At 59.4% G+C, this 16,952-nt stretch overlaps 1 protein-coding gene across 2 annotated transcripts in view; it reads left to right on the top strand.

The window, feature by feature from the left end:
* Nucleotides 1-1,532: 1,532 nt before the first annotated feature.
* The window catches only part of BEGAIN (brain enriched guanylate kinase associated), a 50,312-nt gene continuing 34,892 nt past the window's right edge, over nucleotides 1,533-16,952 (top strand). Inside the window, exon 1 of one of the 2 annotated variants that reach the window (XM_066273851.1) lies at nucleotides 1,533-1,583. In XM_066273851.1, the coding sequence (XP_066129948.1) occupies nucleotides 1,542-1,583 (42 nt within the window). In that variant the 5' untranslated portion in view covers nucleotides 1,533-1,541. Of the gene's footprint in view, nucleotides 1,584-11,417; nucleotides 11,559-16,952 lie in introns of those variants that run through there. The other variant, XM_066273850.1, reaches the window with a different exon arrangement.

Genomic DNA, 16,952 nt, shown 5'->3' on the forward strand with positions numbered 1-16,952 from the left:
GACGCCAAAGGGCTCCAGTCGGCCGCTGACTCTTTTCCTGTCTCCTCTTTATTGGTTTTCTCACCTCCTTCGCTCTCGTCGCCTTTCCTCAGCACTGTCCTGCGCTTGAATGCAGCCACCTACTCCCCTAATTAAACGAGAGCGAGTAGAAACTGCAAAGACACAGCACAGAAAATGTCAGATGGGCAGCGGCGGCGGCGGCCCAACAGGGAACGTATTTAACACTGGACTGTACACTTAAAACGGTCAGTTTTGTGTAACGGATCTTTTACCACAATAAAAAATATTTAAATATATAAAGCATTCATTTGGCAGCATCTTTTAAATCTGCCAAGTGTTTGGAAGTGACATAAACACATATGAACTGCAAGCCACTAGGTCTGAGGGAGGACAGGAGTCAAGTGCTTGCTCTTGGTGACCTCTCTTCCCAATGCACAAGGTCCTCTCTGGCCCCCTCTGTCCTCTCTCCCGGGTTCCTATGCTGGCTGCTCGTGGGCCCAGCCGTCCCCAGGGAGCTGTGATGCTCTAGGAACTAAGGCTGGTTCGTGAGGAGGCTCTGGCCTGGCCTGGGCCACCAGAATCACCCTGTCCACTGCTTCTGGGAGGAAAGGGCATGGCTCACCCTGCACCAATCCACAGGGCTCTGCGGAGGGCAGGACAGGGGTGACCCAGCTGGAGCTTTCTGGAACAACACTGAGACTCCGGAGGACACCTCTCCTTTCTGGGCGTCTCTGAAAGGAAGGAAGACTCTCTCGTCACCTGGCCACCCTGGTCCAGGTGAGCTGGGTCAGGGATAGAAGGAAGGCAGGTCAGGCACCTGTGCTGATGGAGGTAGCCACAGACCGGGGGCGGGACAGAGCAAAAGCCTGGAGAGGGGTCGTTTGGCCAGGTCAAGCCCTTCGGACCCATAGTTTCTACCTCTGTAATTAATATGTGAGCTCTGGAGGTCAGGGACTTGGCTTTATGCGCTGCTGTATCTCCAGGATCTAGAGCAGGGTGTCCAATAAATGTTTCGGGAATGAATGAATGAATGAATGAATGAATGAATGAATGAATTGGACAGGTCAGTACTGAGGACCTTAGACTCGAAGAAGGGCCCATTGACTGTTTCGTTCAAGGTGCCCCTCATGCATTCATTCCTCATTCATTCGTTCCTCCCGCAGGCACGCACTGCACTCATTCATTCATGCACTGTGCCATTCACGCGCACACAGTTCATTCATTCCCTGCCCAGCCGCCATTCCCTCCTAGCACCAGGACCCACGTGGCACCCCACGCCCTGGTCCGGCCCCGCGCCCCCCGAGTGTGGCCCGGTTGGACGCGGCGGGAGGAGCCGCGGAATCAGCCGCGGCTGCGCGGGGCCGGGGCTGGCGGGAAGCCGGGCTGGGGGCGGGGGGCGGGCGCTCCCTGCGGGAAGCGGGGCGGGGTGGGGGAGCCCCGGCCGCGCCGGCTCCAGGCGAGCTCGGCCTCGGTGGGCAGGGCGCGGGCCGGGGGCGGCGTTGGCAGCGGCGGCGGCGGCGAGCAGCGGCGGCCCCGGGGCCATGTGGACGGGCGGCCGGCGGCCGGGCCGGCTCCGCCGGGCGGTGAGTACCTGCGAGCCGGGAGGGCGCGGCGCCGGCACCGCGCGTTGGCGGGGCGGGGCTACCCACGCCGCGGGGCGGTCTCTGCACAGCCACCGAGCGGCCGGGCCCACACCCCCCACCTCTGGCGAGGGGGCCGCTGTCCAGCCTCTCCGCCCCTCCGCGAGGCGCCCCCTCCTGTGCCCGAGCGCTAGGGCCCCGCCAGGCATGCTCCAGTGGCGGGGAGGAGCGGCCCGGGCGCTCGGGGAAGCCTGGCACTCCAGGGGCGGGGCCGGGGCTCGCCTCGGCGCGCTGTCCTACCCCCCGGAGCGGCGGGGCCGGCTCCTGGGTCCCATTGGTGGGGTCCTTATCCCCCCCCCACGCGCGCCCTTGCGGAGGGAGGGAAGGTAGGACTGGAGGCCAGGATGAGGCCTGAGCATCTGGGAGCCGCCGCGGTTGCGGGGACAGGTAGCCAGGGGGCAGGCAGGCCTCCTCCAACCCTGCCCTTGAAGGAGCAGGGCCAGACCTGGCTCTGCGAGGCCACCAGCCCGAAAAAGGTTGAGGAGCCGAAAGGAGGCTGGGCCAGGGCTGGTTCAGCGTTTGCAGCCCCAGACCCCTTCCTCACACAGCACCTGCAAGGCGGGTACCATAGCAATCTCTGCAGTTACAAGAAAGGAAACTGAGGCTCAGGGCAGCTAGGGCTCGCCCAGGGCCTCGCAGCTGATGTGCTCACCCTCCCCGAACCCCAGCATGTTGGATGTGAATTTCTGCCCTAGCGTTTCCGCTTCCTGCCTGGTTTAGAGGTATTTCCTTCCTCGTCCGGGCCCCACCCCATCACCAGGGTGTTTCCTTTGGGGCAGGACCAGCGTGGTGACATCCCAGAGTCTCCTGAGCCAGCAGGTTAAGAGTAGAGTAGGCACCCGAGAATGAGTGGGGGTGGGGGGTGACTTAATGAGGAGCAGCTGCAAATGTGGAGCCCTGAATGGCCAAGGTGGGCCTGGCTGCAGACCAAGGGTCAAGGCCTGGGCTGCAGAGCAGGCGGGGTCTCCATAGGTTTGGCTCCTCGCTGGGCCTCAATGTCTATACCTCCGAGGACCATGGACAGGTCCTTTCTCTTCCTGGGGGCCCCACCAACCCCGTAGCTCGCAGAAACCCTTTCCACTTCGAGGGCCAGCGAGGTCTGTGGGAGAAAGTGCCTTCTAAACTGCGGTGTGTAACTTGTGCCAGTCCGTGTGTGGCACTGCCGGCTGGGGCGAGTGGCTGATGGAAGCAGCTCCGCCTGGCATCCGTGAGGCGCAGGGCGGGGAGGCGGCAGCGCGGCCCTGGCAGCCTCCCGAAAACCCTTCATTTTCCCGACTCTCACTATAATCAGGGTGGCACAGAAAAGGGAGTTGCGTTGCAGATGCGACTTCTCGGCTGCATAGCACAGCACGTGAGCTTGCGCGAGGGTGGCGGGCTGCTGGGAGGACCCTCCCTAAGCTATTGTCTCGTGTATATAGATTCCTGCGCCCTGTGTTCCTCTTACCGCCAGCACCTGAAGCTGTTCGCACCTGAAACTCAGAATGGAAGGGGCAGGGCTGGCTGGAGCCGCAGCCACATGGGAGGGGCTGGTGTGGGGAGCGGGTCATTCCCAGGTCAGGGAGGCAAAGTGAATCAGAGCAGTCTGGAATAGGATCCCGTCCACTCTCAAAGACTCTTGGGCACAGGGTCTGGCCCATAAGAACTGCCATTTACTGAGCACCTACTATGTGCCTGGTCTAGTATAAGCATTTTCACACATCATCTCCATGGCACCACTTGGAAATAGTTCCTCTTCTCCTGTGGGCCCTAATGACATGAAGAATGAGTGAATGAATGAGTGATGGATGGATGAATGGGAGCAGTCAGTGAATCCATGGCTTGTTTGGAGACAGTCCTTATATTTTTTTTCCCGAGTCCCAGGAGGCTCCATGAGGCCCAGGGACTGAGGAGCTGACCAGGTGAGGCTGGAAGAGTGTCTGAGGCCAGCACAGGCCAGGGCCTGGGGACGCAGGGAAGGGTGCAGGGATCAGAAGATGCTCCCTCCTGCTGGAGAGTGGAGGTCGAGGCAGTGGTGGGACTTAGCCGGTTCACACCGGTTCAGCAGAATCGATACCTAAATTTTTGTTGAGTTTGGCGAACCGGCTGTTAAAATGGCACCTGTGATCAGGGTTCTCTCTCAGGTGGGCGCCTGGGCAGCCACCCCATGTGGAAATCACAAACTGACATTCCTTACTGTTTTTTAACGTTCATCTGCACAACAGTGTATTCTAAGCACCTGTAGTCATGTTTATTCCGTCCAGAGGTGGAAAAAAATTGCGAGTGAGGACTCCAATCAAGAAGTAATATGGAAATATCTTAAATAACGGTTTTATTGTGTGGTTTGTTTTTTGGGGCTTTTTTTTGGTCAGATATCTTATTTTCATATTTTTTCATTAATATTTTTAAACTCTTAAAACATAATCTAGTATTTTGTACCTCTTTTATTCTTTTTTTTGTACCTCTTTTATTCTTAATTATTAAATGCATGAAATAATAAACTACCTTTTAGTATATCTTTTTTTTAATACTTAAAACGGTCATTAGGACAGAGAACTGGTTGTTAAATTATTTGAATCCCACCACTGGGTCAAGGGCATAGCCAGGGGCTGAGGAGAGGTGACTTCTCCCCTCAAATCGTGAAGGTCCCCAGGGACAAAACCCCGAGGCTCGTTGTGTTGGCCTAGAATTGCCCCCGGACTCCTCCTGCCCCAGAGCTGGTCTCCAGCCTGGTGGAGAAGCCTGGCAGGAGTCTGGAGTCTTGGACTCTGCTCCCTCCTCTGCCGTTGATTCCCTGTGTGACCTTGAGCAAGGCCCCACCCCTCTCTGGGCTCAGTGTCCAGGGCTCAACACCCCTCACAGTCAAAGAAGTGAGTTCCGTGGCCCGAGAGGAGCACTGCAGGTCTGCTGCGGTGGCTGACCAGAGCCGAGGTGGCTGACCAGAGCCGAGGTGGCTGACCAGAGCCGGGGTGGCTGACCAGAGCCGAGGTGGCTGGCCAGAGCCGAGGTGGCTGACCAGAGCTGCGGTGGCTGACCAGAGCCGAGGTGGCTGACCAGAGCCGCGGTGGCTGACCAGAGCCGAGGTGGCTGACCAGAGCCACGGTGGCTGACCAGAGCCGAGGTGGCTGACCAGAGCCGAGGTGGCTGACCAGAGCCGCGGTGGCTGACCAGAGCCGAGGTGGCTGACCAGAGCCGCGGTGGCTGACCAGAGCCGCGGTGGCTGACCAGAGCCGGGGTGGCTGACCAGAGCCAAGGTGGCTGACCAGAGCCGAGGTGGCTGACCAGAGCCGCGGTGGCTGACCAGAGCCGAGGTGGCTGACCAGAGCTGCGGTGGCTGACCAGAGCCGAGGTGGCTGACCAGAGCCGAGGTGGCTGACCAGAGCTGCAGTGGCTGACCAGAGCCGAGGTGGCTGGCCAGAGCCGAGGTGGCTGACCAGAGCTGCGGTGGCTGACCAGAGCCGAGGTGGCTGACCAGAGCTGCGGTGGCTGACCAGAGCCGAGGTGGCTGACCAGAGCCGCGGTGGCTGACCAGAGCCGGGGTGGCTGACCAGAGCCGAGGTGGACGCGCAGGCCAGCAAATGAATGCCACATGAGCCAGCATGTTCTCACCAGGCACCCACTTTGGTGAATATGACACAGTCCTCGCCCTTCAAGAGCTCACAGTCCATCAGTCTATTGGGAGACACAGACTTTACAGCAGTGTGGCAGGTGTTCCTGGCTTTTCCTGCCCTCCAGCCGGGAAGGAGACCCAGCAGTGGCCACAACCCCAGCGGGCCATGAGTCTAGAGGCCAGTGCGACAGCCCCTGGGGGCTCCCTGGGATGGGGGCCAGCTAGGTAGAGCTCAGCTCTGATCCAGGCCAGGGGACCCCAGTCCTTTGTGCAATTAGCAACTCCTGAACCAAGTCAGGGTGGAGATGGGCCCAGCCTGGGCCCTTCCTGGGGAAGACAAACATGGAAATTCCAGGTGCACTGCGGGCAGTGTGTGTGGGACTCCAGGGCAGACTGAAGGGAACAGTGGTGGGTGGGGGATGGTTGGACAATAGTGGAGGCTTGCAGCAGGACAGGTCAGGCTAGATAGACAACTAGAGGAGCAGATGAACAGGAGGAGAGATTGATGGATGTCAGGGGCAAGCAAGGTAGATAGGGTTGGATGGGAGGACGGATGGAGGAACGGATAAAGATTCAGGACTGGATGAATAGGATGAATAGAAGAAGATACCCACAAGGGATACATTGGTGGGTTGACGGATGGATGGATGGATTTGTTATGCATATGGCAAAACGGATAGATGAATGGATAGGAGGATCCAAAATGGATGGAGAGATGTCAACAGATGGATGGATAAAGGGGCGGATGGAAGCAGGAGTAGGGGCCAGAGGATGGATGGATACAGGCATGAAAAATGGATGGAGGCTAAATGGATATAGTCAAGGTGTGGGGCTCAGGTGGATGAAGGGGACTTGAATAATGAAACGAGGGATATAGAAACAGATGGGTGGGTGGATGGAGACGGGAGGAGTAAATGCATAGGATTTCATAGGAAAACCTAGATCTTTAGAAAAAAAAATTTTTTTTAAACTGGTAACGCTGGGCTCGCATCATCCCATGGTAAGCAAATGGCTGAGACTGAGCAGTGACAAGCTTTTTAGAGGAGCAGTCCCTCTGCGGCCCCCCGCAGACCTCCCAATCTGCTTCAAACATCGGTCTGCCTGGCCTCTGAGGTCTTTGAGTTTGGACCCCTACTCTGAATTCTAGGGACATCCACTTCTTCTCTCGTCAAGGGGAGACAATGAGTGAGTCCGTTTCAGGGACATTTTCCCCTCTGGCTACCTGTGCAGTCCTCTGCCCAGGATACATCACTGACAGCCCCTCCCCTCCATCTCATCAAGAACAATCTGTTGTGGCGGACTGGCAAGGCCTCTCCTCCCCACCCCTCAACAAAATGGGTGCCTCGGATCAGCCCCAGGTGTGCTGGGGACGGAAGGACAGCTCCCCCCGTCTCCTCCTGGCCTGACACCAGTCAGAGAGGCTCGGGTTACTACCAGAATCTACAGTTTCAGGGCACCCTCACATGGGTCGTACCACTTTTGCAGAATCAAGAACAGCCAGGGTCCTGAGGCAGCCCTGTCTCTCATATCACTGTGCCATTCGGGGAAGGTCTCGCTTGTTCGCGACGGCATAGATATAGGCATGGCAGGGTGGACCAGGCCGCGAGTGGGCACATGCTGATGGGTGGGTGCATCTGTGGACAGACAGATGGAAGCATAGATGCAGGATGCCAGGAACAGGGGGGCTACATGGATGACTGGCGGGTGGATGGTTCAGGAGTGACAGGACGGGTAGATGGTGAGCTCGTGTCCACGGATGGCAGGGACAGGCGGGGAAGGACGCAGCAAAGCGTGATGGGTTCTTGCTGATGGATGGGTGGTTACGGTGATGGATGGTGGTCGGGAGAGCGGGACATCTTTGTTCCCTGAATGCTGACGTCCGTGATAGTAGAGCAGGGAGGCCGTGGGGCTGGGGCCAAGGGAGGCGTTAGGTCTCTCCACGTACCTGTCGCTGGAAGGCGTGCTCAGGGGACAATGTGAGAGCTATGCAGACTCTCGTAAAGACAGGCAATCAGCGGGGAATCCCACAGGGACCCCCTTGTCTGGGGGGACTTCCTCGAAGGTCTGGACCACACACGTAGCATAGGCATGGATGCTGGGCGCTTGAGACAGGGAAGACCTGCGGCCGCCCTTGAGGGGTCTCAGGCAGCATGGAAATATCCGGAAGCAGGAAGGCAGGGTGGTTAAGTGAGCCAGTGTGAGGATTTCAGACGCTCCCTGTCCAAGTCGGTAGCAGGGGGATGGTAGTAGGAATTCCCGCACGGGCATGCGGGAGACAGGGAGGGTGCCCGCGCCCGCTGCGTGTCTGCGCAGCACATAGCATGACGCAGGGTTTGCCAGGAACCCTCAGAGCCCTTGTCCTGCTCTGTGAACCGGGCCGCAGCTCCTGGCTTAGGGACTGAGCTTAGGAGAGTTAAAGGAGGTGGAGCTCAGAGTTCTTGGTGGGTGCTTGGCATGCCCACCCTGCAGGGTCTGCCAGCGCCGGTCGCCAGGTCTTCCCATTCCAGCCCTGGGAGGCAATGGCAGTGTTGCCCCCCTTTTCAGACCTCATCCCCCCCACGGGGACACAGGAGGGGGAGCAGCGGCAGGGCAGGTGGCGGTGGAGGGCTGAGGGGGCCCTGGGGAGGAAACAGGGTGCGAGCGCATGCCCTCTGGGGTTCCCAGCCCGGGTCTGCTGCATCTGAGCCATGTGACCTCGGGAGAGTCACGTCACCTCCCTGAGAACTGCTCCCTTTCAGCACAAGCAGAGTTTACGGCTGCCCCACCTCACAGGGCTGGGTGAGAATGCGGGTGAGGTTGCGGGCGCACGCCCAGCATGCACCAGGGCACACAGTAGGGCTCAGGAAGGGGCTGGAACAGGTGAGTCAAGAGGCAGGGCTGCCAGGCCAAGCGAGGCAGCCCCGGCTGCGAGAGGGGAGCAGGCCCAGGCTGCAAGCGCGGCAGCCGACAGCATCCTCCAGGGCCTCTGGCCCAGGCGGCGGAGAGCCAGTAGGTTGTTATGACAACGGAACTTGTCTGATGCAGCCGGCAACTCTGGAAGAGGCTCAGAGAACTGTCTGGCCAAGGCCCCAGTACACTCCTGTGACCACACATTCTAGGGAATGGACACATCAGAGTCCTTTGCTAAGGAGTCCTGAGGTCCTACTGGGTGCCAGGCTCTGTGCTGAAGGTGCCCAACATGTGCCCTCTTCTTCCATTTCCCAGCACTGCTGCCTGTGGGCTGGGGATGGCTCTGTCCCTGTATGACATTGAGGAGGGCCATGACTTGCCCGAGGTCCTGTGGGGGTGCTGGAGGGGTATTTGACCTTGGGTCTGCCTGTCTGCAAATCCTGTTCCCGTGGCTGATGGAGCAAGGACCAGATGTCTGCTGCTGTGGAGGGGGTTGTCCAGGGGTAAAGGGACGGTCACTGGGGGACTGCAGAAGTGGGATGGACGCTGTGGCCTCCCAAGAGACTGGGGTCCTTCCCGTGTTCTCTTCCCTGTGCCCAGCCCAAAGGAGGAGTCCCACACCCGGCTGGGAAGGCTTGGGAACTGACCCCCTGAGCCTGTGAGGCATTTGCTTGTGCTTTCATTCAAGAAGCGCTTACTGAGCACCTACTAGGTGCCTGGCCCTATGCAGGGGGCTGGAACAGAGTGGACACAGATAATAAACAAATGGTCACAAGCGTCGTAATTACAGTTGGGGGCTGTGGTAGGAGAACAAAGGCTCTCAGAGGCTGTTGCAGGGGTCTCTGCTCTAATACGGGGAGTGGAAGGGGACATGCTATTGATCTGGGGTCCTAGGGGTTAGATGAGGAGGTGAAGAGCAAGCGTAGAGGGAGCCAGAGGGACCAGTAAGGGCGAAGGCCTTGCAACCAGACAGAGCTCCGCACTGTTCGTTTCCAGGGGGGGTGATCAGTAGCAGAGACAGAAGACGCTGGGTCATCAGAGCCTTGCCGGGCATATACAAGTGTGACATTGTCTGGTTGTCTGGTTTGTGATTTTAAAAGTTCACACTAGTAAGTTTGTGGGATGAGCCAAACTGAATCAGTATAGGGTCAGGGGCCCCAGGGAAGGGTGATTGCAGATGTCCTGGTGAGACATGGTGGAAGCCAAGATCAGCATGGTGACAGTGGGGATGGAGGAGGTAGTGAGGTCTGAGAGGAGCTGAGATGCAAGGACCCTGGGAGTTAGGGTGGGGGCACGGGAGAGGGAGAGGTCCAGTGGCTCCGGTCCTGTTCCGGCAGCTGAGTTCACGGAGTTCTTCATTCAGTCAGGGGTGCTCTGGGTCATCCAGAGAGGACTGCAGCTGATCCCAGCCAAGAAGGGGTCCCTAGCACTTCATGTAAGGTATCTAGGTACTGCCAAGTGGGCGGGAGCAGGGCACTGCCATGAGCAGGCAATGCCAAGGCCTAGGTCATGCTTCAAGCAGCACCACAGCCTCGGGCTGCCCCCCCCCCGCCCCAGCACGCCTTCCTTTGGCTCACACAGCTGAACCCCAGGAAGGAATCCTGCCTGGACCCCTGGCTTCCCAGGATACTAGGGACAGGCATGTCTCCCTTCCACGAAGGAAGGAGAGCCCAGGCCGGGCTCTGGCCCCTCTCTGAGTTCATCTTCCTGATGTAACGCCCTGGGCCCCCCTGTACCAAAGGCTTTTGCTTCATAGCACTATCAACCGCTGTTCCTGGCCTCATCCCCAGTGTATTCCTGAGGAATTGCACGCGGCTGCTTTGTAACAGAGACTGGAAGTAACCGCGGCTTAAACAAGAGAGGAGTGAGCATTCTCAAGGTAAAGAAACGCCCCAGGCAGTGGCTACAGTGTAGGACTGCTGTGTTGACTCAGTGGTCATGAGGAACCCAGGTTCCTTTTGTGTTTCTGCTCCTCCATTTTTCACCTATGGCTTCTGCCACAAGCTTGCCTCATGGTGCCATATAGCTATAACAGGTCCAGCCATCGCTTCCACATTCCAGATCAGAAGCAGGAGGGTGGGGAGTGGGCGCAAAAAAAGGTTACAAGCAAGCTGTCTGATCCCTGTTACAGAGTTTCTCCCAGAAGTCACACCCCACAAATTCTGTTTCTATCTCATTGGCTGACCCTGGCTGCAAAGGAGCCTGGGAAATGCAGTTTTTTTGGCGAGGTGACTCACTTCCCAGAATAAAATGAGGGTTCTTTACTAAGGAAGAATGGGAAAACAGTGGGCAACCAGCAGCCTCCACCACAGCCTCCCATTTTGCCCTATCAGTGTAGCTCTAAGGTCCCTCCTTCGGGCTCTGTCATGGTGGTTGTCACAGCCATCTGAGTGCTGCCTGCCTCTTCCTGCCCTGAGCGCAGCACCCCATGGCACCTGATGGAGGAGATCAGGCAATATTGTGAGTAAGGGAGGGGGTGAGGCCCAGCCCAGGGCCGCTCCCTGTACATAGCAGGGGCTCATTCAGTACAGGCTGCCTCCCCAGGCAAACGCAGAGCCCAGGACATGACCTTGTCCTCTCTAGCACTTTCTAAGCCCCAAAGCCCTGCTCCTGTTTAATGAGAATCAATTCAGGGGGCAGGAGGCGCCCCTGCCACGTGCTCTCTGGATCGATGGGCAGGCGGGCGTTTGGCGATCACTCTGCCCAGTGAGGGATGGGTGGCCCTGGTGCCCTCAGAGGGCGTAGGGACCCCAGCCCTGGGAGAAGAGAGACACGGGCGGGGTCAGCAAGGCACTTGGAGAGGCTGACAGAGGAAGATGCTCTCCGGGGCCAGCTGCCAGGCCCAGGGCCCCGACCCCAGCAGCCCCAGGCAGGGTAGCTGTGGCTCCCTGGTGGAACCCAGGGCCGAAGCCCCCGGGAAGGGAGCCTGCAGTGAGGACCCTCGAAGCCCCAGCCCAGATGGGAGCCCCGGGGGACAAACATCCCACCCCCGCTGGGCAGCACGACCTGACCGAGAGGAGACACGGGCATCACCCAGCCTGCCCACCACCGCAGAGCCCCCGAGCGCCGGCTGCGAGCCTGCCTCTGGCCCGCTGGCCCGCCTCGGCCGACGACGGGAGGCCAGACTGCCTTTTTCTAGGTTCCTGGACGAGGTCACTGTGCGAGTGCTGGACCCCGGGACCCTGGAGGCCTTCCGGGGGCCCAGAGGACGCAGCCCAGAGCCCTCCCCTGGTGAGCGAGGCCCAGGCATGGCCCAGGAGCCACTCCCAGGAGCTGTAGCCCCAGAGAAGACCCTGGCGCTGAGCCCCCAGCTGTCCTCGGAGGTGGCAGCTGAGACTGCAGGCAGTCTGGGGTCCAGCCAGGCAGTGGAGACCAGTGGGCCTCATGCAGGCAGTGGCAAGCGCGGAGGCCGAGCTGCCTCCCCCTGGCAGCCTCCCAGCCGGGTGAGTCTCAGGTCACCCCCAGCAAGTGGCCAGGGACAGACGTCTGCTGTGGCCTTCCCTGTGCCACTTCCCCATGAGTCCTGCCCGGCCCTTGGGGTGTCTGCATCACACCCCTTTACGACCCCTGCAGTTGGAAGGACCTCGCAGGTGGCATTCCGGCTCTGAGGTGGGCGGGCTGAGTGTGCGTGAGTGACGGTGACAGTGACTTCACCACCTGTGGCAGAGCAGAGCCCCCTGAGGTCTGCCACAGGATTTCAAGTTCTCCCTTTGAAATTCTGCACCTCAGACACCTCCACGTGAGGTAGGACGTCCCCATCCTGGCAGGCAGGCAGGTCGGTCCACGCCCTTCGCAGCTGCCCCCATGTCATGGGGTTAGAAAGCTAGGCCCTGGGGAACGGCCTCTTGCTCCAGGTGACACGGGAGTCTGGCCTCCAACTGAGGTGTTCAGATCTCAATGCAGGTCCTCTGAGAACCTCAGCACCCCCCCCCACACACACACACAGCCCGGCCTCATCAACCAGATGGGCAGAAAGACTCAGTGAGACCTCAGCTGTCCTGGGACGGAGCTCTGCCAGCGTCAGGAAGCAGCACCCCCCCCCGTGCCCATACCCCACCCTGGCACTGACCTTCTGTCTCCCGAGGCGTGTCCCCTGGGGCCAGGGTGTGTCCCCATTGGCTGTCGATGATCAAGCTGAGTTGCCTCTGCCTCTCCGTACCCTCATCCTGACTTCTGCCAGCACAGGACTGAGGTGGGGGCTGTGGGGGCCCAGGGTGGCGGAGAGCTCGGCCAGGCCCCTCCCAGAATGGCTTCCCTGTAGGGTAGGGTGTTTTCAAAACAAAATCCTGGCTGAGAATGATAGCTGATACTTGCTGAGGATTTACTAGTGTTCTAACTCCCAAGCTTCAGTGCACCCACCCAGGGAGTTCTCAGCTCAAGGACCTGCTGCCTGCTGTGTGACCTTGGATAAGTAACCCACCCTCTCTGGGCCTCCGTTTCCCAGGCAGTGCAGAGAAAATGTAAGGGTGTGTGATTTTCCCCTTGCCTTGTCACAGGGAAAGCATCCAGCAGGAACCCCATAAGCACCGTGTCCCCTGCCCCCTCCACAAGGGCCTGGCAGGCTGGGACCCCCTGCCTCCCGGCTGCTCTGGGCTCTGCAGACATCACTTTGGGGAGGCCTGGGCGCCCGGGGAGCACCATGACACCCAGGCCTCCGGGGAGGTTCTGTCTCAAGGCTCCTTCAACATGCCCCCGGGGCTGCCAGGCAGCACAGGGCTGTGGGGACTACGGGGCCCAGCAGTGTGCTGGCAGCCGGGGGGTCCTAGGGGGCTCTGTGCTCATCCAGCTCAAGTGTTCTTCGGAAAGAGAGTCAGCCCCCACCCCACCCTGCACCCCCTCCGGGCTGCATCCCATGGTGGGGACCTGCCGTGGGCTCCCTCAGCTCCAGCCTCAGCAAATACTTGAAACAAACTAGAGAGAGACCAGGACCAGGCCCGTCTTGCAGACTGGAACTGAGTGAAGCTCAGAGAGCTGAGCTGCAGGGCCCTGGCTGGGCTGCGCCCGGCTCTGAGAACCCAGGCCGACCGCCTCGCCCTCTGTGCCTTCCTGCATGGCGGGGTGGAGGTCAGAGGTCATGGGCGAAGGGTGAGGGCACCTGGTACGCTGCAAGGGTTCAGCCATGGGGGTGATGATGGCAATGTGGACGACAATGGTCCCTCTCCTGTGTGCCTTTTGCCCTCATGGCCTGGACAAGCCAATGTCCCCAGGGCAGGGGTGAAACTCTGGGGAAGCAGGGCGGACCCCTAGCTTCCAGTCATCAACCCGAAAGCCCTTTCTTGAGGACAGTGCCTGGAGTTTCACCACTTACGAGGAGAAAGCCATGACCCAAGGGGGGCCCGGGATTTCTGTCCTGTCTCTGCCCCGTCTGGCTGAGTGACCATGGCTGACCCTGGGCCTCCCCTTCCTTGTCCAGTGAACAGGAAGCCCCTGCAGAAGTTTTGAGGGAACTCCAGCTCTCCCTGTCCACAGACCTGGAACCAAGGCTCATTCATACTAAAGTGTGAATGGCTCCCACCAGCTGGTTCCTGCAAACAGAAGGGTCACAAGAAGAGAATGGGAAGGACAGGGCGAGGATCAGGAAGGGAGAGGCAGGAAGGGGGCTCTGAAGCAGCCGGGGAGGAAGTGCAAGGACCCGGTGGCAGGCCTGGCAGTCCACAGAGCTGCGGTTGGGCTCTGTGTGAGCCCCTTTCCCGCTGAGTGACCCCGACAAGTCCCTCCGCCCTCCGGGCCTCAGTCTCCCCATCTGTAGGACAAGCTTAGGTGTTGGATGGCGCCTCTCCCGCCTCGGGAGGGGGGCCCCTTTCCACCGCTCAGGCGTTTCCATGTGGGAATGTGGGCAGGAGTTGCCAGATCTTCCAAAATTTCAGTAGAAGCCAAAAATACGGCTTTTAAAATGTAAACTCTCCCAATTTTTAAATGTTGGCTCATATCTTTAAAAAAAAAAAAAAAAAGTTAAAACGTTCTAGCAGGCCAAATACAACATGCCAGCAGGCCAGATTTAGCTCAGGAGGCCAGTTTGCAGCCGCCGGCTAGCCTGTCTGCAGCCGCGCACAGCTGGAGCGGGCAGAGGCCCGTGGAGCCCACGGGCAGGGGGAGCCACAGGGGCACCCCGCGGGCCAGGGCCTGGGGTCCCGTACCCATCTCGCCGAATGGCATTGGGCAAGGACTCGCACCCCTCCCGCTGGTCACACACAAGAGACTGGCGGCTCACCCTGGCATTTCAAGTAAGGTGTTGGTGAGTGACCCTCTGTGTGTGGAGCCCATGCTAGCCCCGTGGGTGATGCTTGTGGACAGGAAGCCAGTGTCTTTACCCCCGACAGTCTGGGACACCCCTGGTTCCTGCTCCTCCTAGACTCCCTGCTCTCCTCCTACCGCCCTGCTGGCTCCTCCCTGGTGTCCATGGCTGGCTCTGCCCGCTCCCTGGACCCCGACGTCGGCAGAGCGCCTTCCCCTCCCCATCTACGCTCACGACCTTGGCAATCTCATCCAGTGTTGTGGCCTTAAGTGTTGTCTCTCTGGTGACCACTCCCACTGAGTCCCAGATTCACATCCCCTAGACCAGGCACCCCCAAACTACAGCCTGCAGGCCGCATGTGCCCCCCTGAGGCCATTTATCTGCCCCCGCCACACTACCAGAAGGGGCACCTCTTTCATTGGTGGTCAGTGAGAGGAGCACTGTATGTGGCGGCCCTCCAACGGTCTGAGGGACAGTGAACTGGCCCCTGTATAAAAAGTTTGGGGACCCCTGCCCTAGACCCTCCTCTGAACTTCCGACCCTCGTGCCTGCCCCTGTCAGTGTCCCTGCCTGCCCCTGTCAGTGTCCCCTCGTGCCTGCCCCTGTCAGTGTCCCTGCCTGCCCCTGTCAGTGTCCCCTCGTGCCTGCCCCTGTCAGTGTCCCTGCCGGACATCTGGGCCCGCATCCCCACCCTCTCCCCACCTCTACCCAGTTGCTTGGATCAAGCATCCGCTGTTATCGTTGGTGACTCTCTCTTCTGCACCCACCTCTCTTTGTCAGGGGGTCTCCCTTCTCCACCCCGGTCCCCGCTCACCTGAGTTTGTGCAGGCACCTCTGGCTGGTCTCCTTGGGCGGGCCCTGCGCTCAGCAGCCTAACAGACTCTCCTCTGTTCAGCCCTGCGGGGACTTCCAATCCCCTCAGAATAGAAGCCACAGTTCTGAGGATGGCCCATGGGGCCCCCCAGTTCAGCCTCTGCTCCCCACTGGCACTCAGGCGCACCCCGGGCCCAGCAGGCACCTGCCCCCAGCTCCCAGCCTTCGCTCTCACGCGTTGTCCCGACTCCCCTGCTGACGGGGGCAGCCCCGGCCAGGCTCCAGCCCTCCCCTCCTTTTCGTCAGGTTGTCCCCGCAGACACTCTGGGGCAGAGGGGCACTCCGCTGATGTCTCATGTAATCTGTCTCCCCCTGCAGAATGTCAGCCCCAGGAAAGCAGAGAACTTCCTAGTTTGTCTGCTGCTAAATTCCCTGGAAGAGGGCACACAGGAACTGTTGAACGAGCGGACGCAGAAAGGCAGGGGGTGGTGTGAACATCCTAGAAGGTGTCCAGCCCAGCTGGTTAAATGAAAAGGCTGGCTTTCTGGAGCAACCACAGTCCTCTGGAAGCCCTCTTCCCGAGATAGTCCCTCACACATATATCTACCTACCTTGTCACTCACAGTGTCCTTTGAAAATTTTCTGTCCTCCCTAGATGAGGAGGGTTGAGGTCAAAGAGGCTGAGAGCCCCACCCAGGGTCACATGGCTGCATAGGAGATGGGTCAGTAGACCCCACATCCACAGAGGGGACTCCCTGGGCAGGACTCTGGGCACCCATAGGGTTCAGGTGGCCCACCATGCCCCGCCTTGGGGATCCAGACACAGTCGCTTAACCAGAGGGACCCTGCTGTCAGGGCCTCCTTAACAGCTCAGGAGTGGGGGCAGGGCAGAGACAGGCAAGGACCAAAGAGGGTGAGTCCAAAGAGCTAGGTGTGATGAGAAGTCATTTGATAGGGGTGGGACTACTTCAGATGATTGGTCAGAGGAGGAAGGCCAAACCATGCAAAGGTCCTGAGGCAGGAGTGAGCTGGGTGAGCCTGGGACCAGCGAGGTAGCCAGTGTGGCCCCTGGGTACCAGGTGAGAGGCCGGGCTGAGTCAGAACTTACCAACCACCCCTGAGGCCTGACTGGTGGCACAGACTTGCTGCCTGCTTCACCTCTGGGGAGGGCCTACTGTGTGCATCAGTTGCAGTGCCCAGATGGCTCTGGGAAGATGGCCAAGAGATCTACTACTGCACGAGAACTGCAGGGGTTTGCCTCTTAGAGCCTTTGTTTTTGCATCTGTAAAATGGGTGTTATAAGACTCACCTGGAAAAGCCTCAGCGAGGATTACATGGGACTGAGTTTCGTAACTGGGTCAAAGGCTGCGCTGGGAACAGTACAGGTGGACTAAGGGTGAACGGACCCGTGTCCGAGCCATGTGGCCCTCCTGACGTGAGTCATACAGGGAATAAGAAAGGGAGCAGGTGGCAGGAGGAAGGTGATGAGGCCGTGGAGGTCACCAGAATGCACAGTCCAGCTTGACCAATAAGTAGGGCTTGTGTGATATAGAGGTTATCACCGGTTGGACCACCCAGAGGGGACAAGGGGTGGGTTTAGGGCAAAGAGTTATGAGGTCACAGGTGTGTTACAGGAATAGGCATTGGGCTGTGGGGTGACTGGAGGGACAGTGCCTACATCAGGGATGGACTGTCCCTCTGTGAGCAGCCAGAGTGCCCACCTGTGTTTGTCTCACCTGTGTCAGGTGAGCAGGGGGTCCCACTTACCTGGAGGTCCTGGAGGGGCCAG

This window comes from Saccopteryx bilineata, chromosome 4 (genome assembly GCF_036850765.1).
Source record: "Saccopteryx bilineata isolate mSacBil1 chromosome 4, mSacBil1_pri_phased_curated, whole genome shotgun sequence".
NCBI lineage: Eukaryota > Metazoa > Chordata > Mammalia > Chiroptera > Emballonuridae > Saccopteryx > Saccopteryx bilineata.